Genomic DNA, 13236 nt, shown 5'->3' on the forward strand with positions numbered 1-13236 from the left:
AAGATTTATTCTTAACATTGTCCATGGAACTGATACTGTTCCTGATGATCATAGTAAGGAGAAAGGGAAGCAAAATCAATTTTCCATTATAAATACATAAAGTATGCATGTATGGTCTAGGTCCATGAGATGTTCTCCAGGTCCACCAGCAGAATCCCTGGAGCTGCTGTTCCCAAAGGTGACTTTTCCCTACTACCCAACAACTCTCAATTTTGGGCACATCAATGGAAGGGAATAATGAATTATTCACTACTTCATTCTGTTTCCTTCCTTAAATGCAACCAGCTAGCTTTCATTTTGATGGTAATGAGAGAAAGAAGAGGATACAACCTTCTTTGTGTATCTAAATGGCTGTCATAGAGAAGTACACAAAACAAAAAGCATTTGTTAGAAGTTACAAAGAGGGCGGCTAGGTGGCATAGTGGATAAAGCACCGGCCCTGGAGTCAGGAGTACCTGGGTTCAAATCTAATCTCAGACACCTAACCGTGTGGTCTTGGGCAAGCCACTTAACCCCCTTGCCTTGCAAAAAAAAAAAAAAAACAACTAAAAAAAAGAAGTTACAAAGAGGTAAATTTAGGTTTAGATTTGGCAAAAACTTCCTACCAAAAGTTGGAATGAGATACCTTGGGAGAAGATCCCCATCAGTGGAGGTCTTTAAATAAAAGCTGGATAATCATTATTAAAGTATATGAATTCTCTTCAACTCGTGATTGGTATGAAAAAAGAAAAAGAGCAAGGGTTTTAGGAATTTATAGACTGAATTTAGGTTAAAAAACCGTGGTGGGACAGGTCAATGATTTAAGCTATCTGAACAGGTAAAGAAAATTTCGTTTTGCAACTATCAATTATATTCAGTCAATCAACAAATCAACTACTCAATCAACAACTCAACCACCACCACCACCACCACCACATAAAGTTTGTCTTTAGATAGTCAGACTAAAACAAAAGGAAAATTTTCCATGTGATTTATTGCTCAAAATACAATAATAGCTTGAATTTATGGTATTTTAAGATTTGCAATGTGCTTTACAAATATTCTTTCTAATCTTCAAAGAAACCCTGTGGAGTAGTTTTTATTAATACCCACATTTTATAGATGAGGAAACTGAGGCAGAGGGAGATTAAATGACTTGCCTGAGGCCATGAAGTTAGTATCTGAGGTTGGATTTAAACTCAGATCTTGATTTTAAATCCAGTGCTACCTAGCTAATACTATAATATACTTGGAAAAAATGCCAAAAAAAAGTCAGTTTTTGATTTCTCAGTAGTTTGGGTTAGTACTAAATATTTTTTCTATGGATTTGTCCAGCATTTCAGCAGTAAATAGCAATGTTAAGCATGTGTTGAAGCAAATTACAAATAAAACAGCTAGCAATTATCTCATGACAAGTATATCTGCTTTCTATTTCAGAAAATGATCAATGTCCCCTTTTTGTCTGGGGCCTTTTAGCCTTCTTGGGTTTGTTTCTGATCATATCCCTGATCTTCAATGTTTCCTACTGGATGGAAAAGAAACGACAAGGTAAGAGAGACTTAATGGAATTTAAAGAATTTTAAAATAACCCAAACTAGTAGGTATTTCAATTTAATTCAACCAATATTTATTTCATACATTCTTTGTCAAGACCCTATGTGATATACTTTGGTTAGAATGATGAAAATAAAAATAGCCCTTGTTCTTAAGGAGCTGACTGAGGGGACTACATTATGAAGATAAGTCTAATACAAGGTAATTTGAGAAGGGAGAATTCATGAGTATTAAGAGAGGTATTATCAGAACTGAGCCTAGAAGGAAGATAAGAGTTCTAAAAGCCAAAGATGAGGAGATAGCACATTACACTCATGTCTGTAGTGCCTGTAAAAATGCAAGGAGATAAATGATATCTGAAATTTGGAGAAGTGATAATAGTTCAATTTGCCTGCAATGTAGAACAAATAAACAAGAGTCATATGAAATAACTCAGGGCTAGAAAGATACATTGGAGTCAGATTGTGGCAGCTCTTAAATATCAGATGTATGAGGAAGCTATAAAGGTTTTTGAGAAGGATAGTAGCAGACAGATCTATGCTTTAGAAAGATTGTTTTAGCATCTTTGCAAAGTGTAGATTAGAGAAGGAAGAATTTGGAGGGAGAAAAATAGATTAGGAGACTATTAAAATAGTCTAGGCAAGTGATGGTAAAAGTTTGAACTAAAATGGCAGCATAAGCAAGTTACTAGAAGGAGATAGAAAGGTAGAAGTGATAGGATTTGGCACTTGATTGGATCTGTGGTGAGGTGAGAAAAAGTTTTGAACCTGGATAACTAAGATGATGGTCCTTCTTTTCTCGAGAAATCCTATCAGTTTGCAAAGAAATGGGATTACTTTTTCCTTCTGAGAATTGTTTTAATACAAGCTAGCTGCTCAGAAATTGTAGCTTTTAGTCTTATACCTGGGTAATAAGAGATTCAATATCAGGGTAGGTCTAATACATAGGCGCACCTGGAAGACTCATTAGTTCTAGAATGGCCATAGATATTTTGATACATTGCATAAATAGATCAAGAAACCTCATGACACTTTATATATCCATTTGATTTTAATCAGGAATGGAAGAATAGTACAAACTTCTACTTTTGGTGATTTTCTCAAGGACCCAAGTTATTTTCCATGGTTTTCTAGATTAGGAAAAATTAAAAACTGGATTAAATCGCTTGGAATTTCTCTAGAACAGATACCACTTCTCTGTAACTCACCCAGGATTTAGTGATATAGAAATGAGGTATTAATGTCCATCAGTTGTCTATGTGAGTTGTACACATGCAATGTGGGTATCACTCAGCAGGATATGCTTTATCAAAATCCTGACCTGTTCTGGCTTTGGATTTTAGGACATTATATTCTAAAATCTGGCAATCAGTGACAGGAGCTGTAATTAGTTGGGAAGAAGAGAGAAGGGAGAAAAATCCCACCATTTTAATGGAAATGTATCTTCATGCTAATGCATACAAATGGCCCTGGGTTTTCTTAATACATATCACCCATATCTGTCCATGTTCATTGAGAGCAGGAATTTTTAACCTGGAATTCATAAACTCATTACTTAAAGTATCTTGTTAATTGTATTTCGATATAATTGTTTTTCTTTGTTATGCTATTTTATTTGGGGGGATTTATGCATTTATATATTTTATTTTATACATTTAAAAATATTATTATTGAAAAGGAGTCCACAGGTTTTGCCAAACTAACAACGGGGTCCATGACATAGACACAAAATGGTTAAGAACGCCTATTCTGTGGATTCCTTTTAGGAAAGTATAGAAGTTTATAGGATGCTTGCTAAATATCCCCCCCCCCCCAATATTTTCTTTATTTTGTTGCATGGTATGCAATTGTTTGTTTTAAGGACTTCCCATTCTGCTCTTCTTGTCTATTTGTTTTATCTCAGTAAGACAGTTTTAACTAGAACTACTTTAAAAAATTATAGGCCAATTCCAACATCATGTATTTCCCTTCTCCCATCAAATAAAACATTGATATTTTTTCTATGTGTTTTTACTTTCCCATGTGTTTAATTTTAAAGGTGGCTTGGCCTTCTGGATATCAAAACCATTTTGAATTAGAGTTTCAGAAAAATTAGGAATAAAAATTTGATTTAACCACAGGATAATCTTTATGTCTTTTTCCTAATTTTACTTTAGAATTCTTAATCTGGTCCTGGGAAAGATCAGGGTTTCGCACTGAAGTGATAACAACATCAACAATTCATATTTGCAAAGTTTTCTCTAGTTTACAAAGTTATCTATATGTATGATCTCAGAACATCCTTAGAACAACTCTGCAAAGAAGGTACTGCTCCCATTTTACACATAAGGAAACTAATATGTAAGATAAATAGTCAGATATTATATTTCTTTATACTAGTGTACCACGGGTCTTACCCATTTGTGCTTTACTGGCACAGATCACAAATGGCACTCTGTGTTATTCTTATCCATGTCCTTCCATGGACATCTACTTGGTGTGCTTCAGGCCCATTTTCAAGGAGCTTTAATGCTTTCATTAAAAGTAATGAAGCAACTATGACTTCTGGGAAAGTCACTGAAACTCATGGTATTCCAGCCAACTTTCTAAGACTACTGTAGAGCTGGGTCTGAGCTACATTGGTAGAAGGAGTTTTTATACCAATGGAACAACAGGTCTGGTTCAATTAAAAAAAAAAATAGTACCAGAACAATATTCAGCCCATAACACATGACCACATCCCTCCTTTTCTGACTATATAGCTCCTTAAAGATATCTTGATACTTATTTGAAGCTCTTTAAAAAATTTATACATTTTTGACTCAATGAATATTTGTCATCAGAATTTGAGAACCTTTTATTTGGGTCCCTAGCACTTAGTTCAGTGAGATCCCAGTAAGAATTACTTATGTACTTGTTTCCCAACTAACCCCCAAATAATCTCTTTTCTGGAACTTGTTATTTATATATATATAAATTTGTAATATATATAAGCTTGTTTTATATATATGTATATATAATATAAATTGCAAGGTTGCAATTAATAGAAGGTCGTGTTCTACTATTGGAGATTGTAAATTGTTACATAAAGAAAACATGATAATATGGTGGTATGATACCAAATTTTACATTGTTTAACTTCAGTTTTGTCATCTTGTTTTTCTAGCCATTTGTGCTGATTAAAGAGTTCATTCCCTAGTAATCTGGGCCCATGTATTTTTGAAAGAAACATTGCCTTCTTGTTTGCTTCTGCAAGTTGCCTATGTGATCTATAGGTCCATTTTATACATAGTAAATTTTTGATAATTTTGTTTTGCTGAATTATATGTATATGTTTTAATATATTATATTTGTATTTGTCTTTATATATGCATACACATATATATTTATATACATTTATACACACACTTATATGTATGTGTATGTGTGTGTGTGTGTGTGTGTGTGTGTGTGTGTGTGTGTATTCCTCTGGGTTTTCTCACATCTAAGCCTCTAAAGAAGTCAGGTACGAGGTATTTTGTGAGTCTGCATCTTTTCAAAATCATAGTTTCTGATCTTCATAAATGTATTTCCTTCACTATACCAACCAAAGAATGCTGTACCTCAAAATCAATTACTTAATCAATAAATAAATTCAAAATCATTTTCTTTAATGAAAGATAAGCCAAATGGAAAAACAAGGGACAACCAAATAGAAAAACAAGGGACAACAAATATTCCGCCCAAAGATGCAGAGGCATACTTTCACATTTTATCACAATGAGTGTAGATAATGTGTGCCTAGTAAAGAAACATGGTAGAGGGCAATGATCATTTTTTCCCAAGGATACATGGATGGAAGGTGACCTTTCAACTTTTTAGCTTATAACTCCAGTGACTATTTATAGAGGGACATATGCATGGAAAACTGGGACATTTGGAGAGAGACATATAGACTCAGAGGTGTCAAACTCATTGCTGAGTAGGGCTCAAACCAAATTAAAACTTAATTAGGAAATGTTTAATAAAATAAATACAAATATTATGTAATATTGTAATATGAATAATGTTAAATTATAGTTTTCAAAATCAATATGCTACCTTATTGGAGTCTGTTTTTATCTGAGTTTGATACCACTGTAGTGAACCTCTGTAGCCAGAGAATATGCAAAGCTGTAACAATCCTAGCCTCTAATTTTGCAAAGCTGCTGTTATTCTCTGGCATCATCATGGTGCTGCCAAAGCAGCAGTTCTCTGCTAGTTACCCACACTGAAATGTCAGCACCTTCTCCAAGCCTCCATCTGTTGATCACTGGGTATGTGGCTTCTTCACTGATCTCCTGCTGCTCCTCTTCCTCTATGATGTGGCTTTAGTTACTGATACTAGTCTCTGCTAACCTTCAGCTGCAATGCCTCTTCTCTCTCTCTGAGTGTGTGTGTGTGTGTGTGTGTGTGTGTGTGTGTGTGTGTGAGAGAGAGAGAGAGAGAGAGAGAGAGAGAGATAGAGAGAGAGAGAGTGGGTGATTATAGCTCTTTATTGTTTCATGATTAATTTTGAGCTTTATTTGTGATGGCTCCCATTTGGATCACTAGAGAAGTCCTTAGACATTTTAGATCTCTTATGAATTCCTTTCATTTTATATGAGCTGCCAATATGAGTTTTTGTCTTAGTGAAACAATTCCTTTTAAATTCCATCATTCTAGTTTTGGCCAATGTTCTAGCCAGTTAAAACCTTTTTCATTCAGTGCTAGAAGAACAGAGAGATTGAGAAGAACAGGGAAAAGAAGGAAGAGGACAAAAAAGGGGAAGAAGGGAAAGGGGAAGATGAAAGAGGAGGATAAGAAGAATAATGAGGTCTATAAGAAAGAATAATAATGAAAAACAGTATTATAGAATCCTGAATTATTTGAAGCAATTGAAAATTTAAAAATTATGAAATGGATAATAGAAAAAAATTTAAAACAAGTTATAATAATTTTTTCAAGAACTTTAATCAGTGTAAGCTAATTACCACAATAAGGAGATCAAATGAGCCCAGAAAGTGCCTTAGTCAGTAGTCATCTGATTTATTTGCCAAATGAAGATAGATAGATATCAAAGGTAATTCTGTTAGACTATAACATCTGCAATTTTTTTCTTCAAATTTCTTCAAATTCTTCAAATGCTTTTTTTGTGATTCATTGATGTTTAAATTAAGATTTAATTTATTTTATAATAGGAATTATAAAATATTATATTGATAATTATAATTATAACATATTATATGGGTTACCATATTTTAGAATGATTTAGTGCACTAAATTAATATTTATTGAGCCTCATGTTTCTGTGCATAATTTTCAAAGTGTGTGTTTCTCATAGCTCTGGATGAAGAACATGATCTTTTGAGAGCAGATCGTCCTTTCCTGATAGTTGATTATGACCAGCATTTCATAAAGAAAAGAGAAATAATAGAATATAAAACATGTATGAAAAATACATGACAAGATAGCGAACTAAGTAAAATCATCCAAAGGAGATTAAAGGATGAAAGTGGTAGAAAATCTACAAATAGAAGATAAATGCAAAAGATTTTCAAAAGTCATTTTAACAAACTATTCCATCAAAAATAGCATGACCAGTACACTTGGACATTAGCTTATAAATGAAGTATTAATGGAATCAAAGAAAACAAAGATGGGAAAATCAGGTGGAAAATCAGGAAAATCAAGTAGAGGAGATTCATACTGGGGATCATACAATTAAAAGGGCATTGAGAGACTGATAAAATATAGTTTTCCTATATTCTAGGAAAGCATTTGATAAAGTCTCTCTTGCCATTCTGCTAAAAATGATGGTGGGATAGGGTAGATGAAATCACATATTGGATAGTTCAGAACTGGTTTAATTATTGATCACAAAGAGCAGTCATTAATGGTTTGATATCAGTTTCAAAGATCTCAATAACAGTTTCCCAGAGTTTATGCTCAATACTGTGATGTTCAACATTTGTTTTCAAAGAGTTGGATAGAGAAATAGTTAACAGGTTTATTGAGAAAATGAATGCCTGTTTAATTAAAAAAACTGAGTGAAAACGTTGTCTATTGCAATTATGCACTATAAAGTATCTTCAGCTATTCTTGTTCCCTCTTATTATTTCTCCCTTCCAACTTCCTCCAACCTCAGTTAGGCTTTTCCTTCAGGTCTTATTATTTTTCCTTCCTTTATCTTCTATAGTAACAGGTAATAGCATTTTCCTTTTTTATCCCACTGCTTGAGAACTCTTGGAAAAAACTTAGTTCATCTTCCAAGACATTTTTTTGGAGGGGTGGTGGTGGCCCTGGTTCCCTATAAGATTTCATCTGGTACATATAAAAGAAAGTTTATTCCATCATACTGGTTAGATTTTCATCCTCTGGATGCATTTAATTACAAATCATATTTCAGTTTGCATTTCTGTTATTGGATGTGGCATTGCCCTATGTAAAAGGCAATGCTGGTCCAGCTATAAAGGCAGGGAATAAATTTTTCTGGTAAATTTAATAAAATAACAAAAGAAAAAACTCATCACAGCAGCAATAGGATATTGTCATAGTTCTAATCAGATAGACAGTAAGGTAAGTGGACCCTCAATGATCTCTATAGCAATTTGTAAAAGCTTCAAAATATTCCTTTCTATTTTCTCCCTCTTTGAGCATAATTGCTAACTTTTTTGTGAAATTTTATTCTTAAATTATTTTCAGGAGAAATTTTCTAATGGAAATGTGCTTCTCTATTTATAGACAGAGAAAAATATTGTTCCCTTTTCCCACTTATATTTTTTTTTAGGAAGAAGTGAGGAAAGTTAAATGTGTTTAGTTTTATGAAATTCCAATCTAATCCAGTCCCTGACCTTTGAGCATGCTTCACACCAACTATCTTCCTGCTATCCCTAATGCTATTTATTTCTAATAGAAACACCAGAGAATATGCCTTAGAGGAGACAAGTCATTCAATTATGGAACTCTGGCCCTGGAGTAGGGAAGTGCTGGTTAAATGTTTTAACAACTGTTCTCCAAAAATGAAGAAGAAGAAAAGACGAAGAACAACAAGTAGGGGGGTGGCAGCTAGGTGGCGAAGTGGATAGAGCACTGGCCTTGGAGTCAGGAGTACCTGAGTTCAAATTTGGCCTCAGACACTTAATAATGACCTAGCTGTGTGGCCTTGGCCAAGCCACTTAACCCCATTGCCTTGAAAAATCTAAAACAAAAAAGCCAACAACAAGAAGAAAAAGTACAAGGAAAAGGAGTTTTAAAGACATACGTTAAAGCTTAGTATGCATTGTTAACATTTTCTTTTTCACTTTTTTCAGTTTTTCTTTTATTTTCTTAAGTCTAATCAATCAACAATAGGCTAAGTCCTGGTTTGTGTTTGCAATTTCCAGGGTGTAAATATGTACACTGAAAATTTATCAATCCATTCCTGAGAGCCTGTTTGAATTGGCTCTAGCATCCCTATACCCAGAATCTATGATATCTAACTAGGAACAGATTGTTGACCATTCTCTTGACATGCACATACTTTCTCTCCCACCCTCCCTCATCTTATCTTCTTGGATCAATTATCATATCATTGCTACTACTGCTTTGGGAAGAGTAGGTCAGTTCCCTGTCCTATGATTTTACTTGTCAACCCTGTGATTCCTCTGATAAAAAAGCATCTTTTCCTAGTTACCACCTCCCTAAACATTGTCTCCCCTTAGAAATTTAAGGCTCTCCCTAGACTTAGCACAGAGCCTACCTAACCCAATTTTTTATTACATTCATTTATATTTACCTATCTGTGCAACATTCAACTTTATTTGTTTGATGGAGATGGTGTGTGTGTGAGTGTGTGTGAGCATGTGTGAAGGTGTGTGTTTCTGTGTGTGTGTGTGTGTGTGTGTGTTGATATACCTTTAATTTTATTGTTTAAAAGCAACTTCTAGTGAGGGAACACCCTCTATAAATACAGGTCACAGCTGCTCTGCAACTAGGTCTTTGAGAGGCTCCTGAGTCACTGAGATCAAAGTTTACATAGTTAGACAGAGACTGAATGTAAAGTCAGGTCTTTTTTACTCAGAGATTGACTCTCTATCTATTGTTCTATGTTTTGTTTCATTTTGTTTTGTTTTATTAGGACTTATGAGTGGTATGGGGAGCTCCTCTACTAATGTAGATATGTATATTATAGTCTTTGAAAGTTATCTGGGACATTGATATTAAGTGACTTGATCAGGGTCTCACATGCAGCATGGATCAAAGGTGGGACTTGAATTTAGGTTTTTTAGGAGTCCATGTACTTTGTTCATGGTTGCCTCTTTATATATTGTGTATTAAACTATGCTTCTGTCTTTATAATGACTCAGTGAAACATGAAAACACTCCATAGCTAAGACCCAATTAAAAACACATCCTATGGAAAGTGATAGATAGATGAAGACTATTTTTCAGGGAGATTTAAAGGTAAAAAGGTCATGGCACATACTCTCAAATCTGATTCTAAATTCCTTGTTCAGAAAAAAAGGGTTGATAAGAATATTAAGGTGATTCTTAAGCACCTGTGGTTCTCTAAGATGAGGTGCATTAGTCCCAATATTCCAGTTTTCAAGTTGAGTAGGAATAGTGCCTCATGTTGTTTCACTGTATTTTATACAATCTCAGAACCATCCAAAGACTGAAATTTATTTTTATGCTAATTTAAAAGACTATCCTTCTATGGCATTTCTTTGAACTTATACTAGAACTAATACTCCTGGAATTTTCTTATGCTTCTCTTCATTAAGAATTTTTTTAACATCATATTTTACTTAGAAGCAGTGCTTTGTTTTGTTTTGTTTTTTTCAGTTCTACACCAAGTACAAATGAAATCTCTAGAGAGAAATTTACAACTCTAAAACTCTTTTGCATGTTTTTACCTTAAAACTAAAACCCAAGGTGAAGCACAGGGGGAATGTAAGTAGTAATGGATTCTGTCATGTAATTTCTTTTTCTTGATCTAATTGCTAAATGTCTTTTTCATATTCTTGCTTGCTCGGCAATTCCTTTCTGCAGTGAGCTGGCACAAATTAGTTCATTATTTAGATATTTTCAGTAATGTCTGATTCTTTGTGAACACTTATTGGGTTTTCTGGGCAAAGATACTGGAGAGGTTTGCAACTTCTTTCTCCAGCTCATTTTATAGATGAGGAAACTGAGGCAAATGGAGTTAAATGACTTGCCCAGGGTCACACAACTATTAAGTTTCTGTGGCCAGATTTGAATTCAGGAAGACTAGGCTTCCTAATTCCAGGCCCTGAAACTCTATCCACTGTGCCTCCCTATACAAACAATAGAGATTCCAAATTCAGTAATATAACGTTTTTAGATCTTAGTTCACTTTCGTATTTTGCCCTTTATTCCATAATTAACATTTTAAGCCATAAAATAATACATCCACCAATCCTTCTCTCATCTATACATAACCTTTGTTGATTAAGGTAAAACAACATTTCCAAATTTCTAAAATTATTTGATTGTTTTACACATTCCATTTGTTCCAGTAGACTTTTTTTTAGTAATGAGGGTGGGGAATGAAGGACTGCTGATTATTTATAAATATTCCAAACTGAAAATTACAATACTATTGATAATCCATCTTCCAATTGCATATAGGAGTGCAAATATTTGCATAGAGTTTGCAAGTAAATGAATTTTTCAATTATCCTTTCCTCTGAATTTATCTTAAAGTATGTTGTTTCCCATAGTTTTCTTTAATGCAATGTTATCATCATTCCTTCTGCTTTCTCTTAGACTCCAGTTTAATTTGGAATATTTCACTTTCCTACAACCTTTTCTCTTTGGACCATCCACTTTCAGCTAAGTCTGTTCCTCTTTGGTTATGGTCTATGAAAACATTTTAAATTCTTTTCTAGAGGGTATTATTAGTACAAGTTCCCACAGAACAGAATTCATTCTTCCTGTACTTTCAGTAGAATGTTACATCATTATCTATTTTAAAAATTTGGTCAAATTCTCAGAATGCTTTTCACACTCCACCCTCTCTTTTTATTTCTTGCTTGTCATATTGCCAATTAAAACATTTCACACTTAAAGTTTTTTTGATCTATTTTTGATTTCCCAAATAATAACTCAACTGATGATAATCCCATTGTCATCGTCAAAATTCTGTAGTTTAATACTAAATCAAGGTGTTTTGTGGGGTTTTTACTTGTTAACAGTTCTTAATTATTTCAATCCCATTTCCCATTAAAGAATATCCTTTCCTGACATACTCAACTACATTTTTTTATTTGTATTTTGCAATTTCTTAAATTCAACCCAACTAAAGTAATTACTAAATTAGAAAGGAAGCATGAATATAACATGTTGGCCTGGAAACTAGAAAGACTTGGATTCAGATGCTGCCTCTGACACATACTGTCTATACTACTAATTCATTTAACTTGCATCAGTCTAGGCAACTGTCTGTGACTGTTAGTTGTAGAGGCAGTGCTCACTTTTCTTGGTAGGGAGAGAGAAGCTCCTCGCTTGTAAGTTCCTCATACCTATGAACTCTCAAATTTAGTTTCCTTTCTATAAAGTTATACATCAATTATCTCTTTACAACATTTGAATATATATTATAGACCTTGCCAAGCTGGGCTAGATTATAGTTATTACATTTTACATTTTCCATTTCAATACATTATATTGCTAATACTAATATTTCATATTATATTACTATAGAATTAAACAACTATTTATCAAATGCTGTCTCTGTGTTTGCATCATTCTAGGGACAGATATAAAGATGAAAGATTCTGCAGTTCCTCTCTTCAGTAAGTTTGTCATCTGGTTGAATATCAATAGTGAAAACTAATTAGAAAGTTATTAAGTGTATAAGAGGTCAGAGAGAAGATTGAAAGGTTTGAGTAGGCAGGAATCATTTCTATTTGGGAATTTAGGGAAGATGGATGATGGTTATTGGAAAGGGTTAAAGCTGTGAAAGGAGCTGGGGGTGGATAAGGTAAAATCAAGGATTGGAGAATGGAGCACTAATTGGACAAATCTGATTTGACCTGTATAAAGAATTCATGAAGATGAGTGTTATGGAAATATTTTAATGTAATAGTACCTCCCAGTGTTGTTATGAAGGTCTAATGAGATATCTTTAAAGTGCTTTTAAAATGTTAAAGAGATATAAATATATATGTAGAGGGATGGAGCCATGATAGCAGAGTGAAAGCAGGGACTTTCCTGAACTCTTCCCTAAATTACTTCAAATACCTTTAAATAATGACTTGAAACAAATTCTAGAATGACAAAACCCACAAAAAGACCGAGTAAAACAATTTTCCAGTCCACCATGGTGGAAGAGGAATGCAAAACAGTGGAACTGCACTAGAGTGAACCAGTCCCAAGAATCCAGGAGCAGACTGCAGGGCTACTGAATCAGGGGCTGGCATTTTCCAGGACTCAGTCCAGAGATTGTCAAGGACAACTTGGAAGATCAGCAGGAAAAATCTGCCTCCCTGAGATGAGATTGGAACATAGTTCAGTGCAGCCAGGACCCTGGTAGACCAGGAGCTGACCTCAGAGATACTGAATTATCAGCAGTGGCCACTGGATCTGGGGTTCTCAGCCCAGTAAGGGGGTAGGCAGGAGATTACAGGGGTCTCTTTGCTATTACTGTTGCTTTGCCCACATTTAGATCACAGTCCCAGTCTCAGGAAAAGGAGCAGAAGCACAACAGAGCTTATTGCCTATA

At 34.2% G+C, this 13236-nt stretch overlaps 1 protein-coding gene across 1 annotated transcript in view; it reads left to right on the forward strand.

Annotated features, from left to right (window-relative positions):
• The window catches only part of TRAT1 (T cell receptor associated transmembrane adaptor 1), a 68542-nt gene that overhangs the window by 15513 nt on the left and 39793 nt on the right, over positions 1-13236 (forward strand). The window contains exon 2 of the mRNA XM_074214441.1: positions 1417-1527. Within this exon, the coding sequence (XP_074070542.1) occupies positions 1417-1527 (111 nt within the window). The remainder of the gene's footprint in view (positions 1-1416; positions 1528-13236) is intronic.

This window comes from Macrotis lagotis, chromosome 1 (assembly GCF_037893015.1).
Source record: "Macrotis lagotis isolate mMagLag1 chromosome 1, bilby.v1.9.chrom.fasta, whole genome shotgun sequence".
Taxonomy (NCBI): Eukaryota; Metazoa; Chordata; class Mammalia; order Peramelemorphia; family Peramelidae; genus Macrotis; species Macrotis lagotis.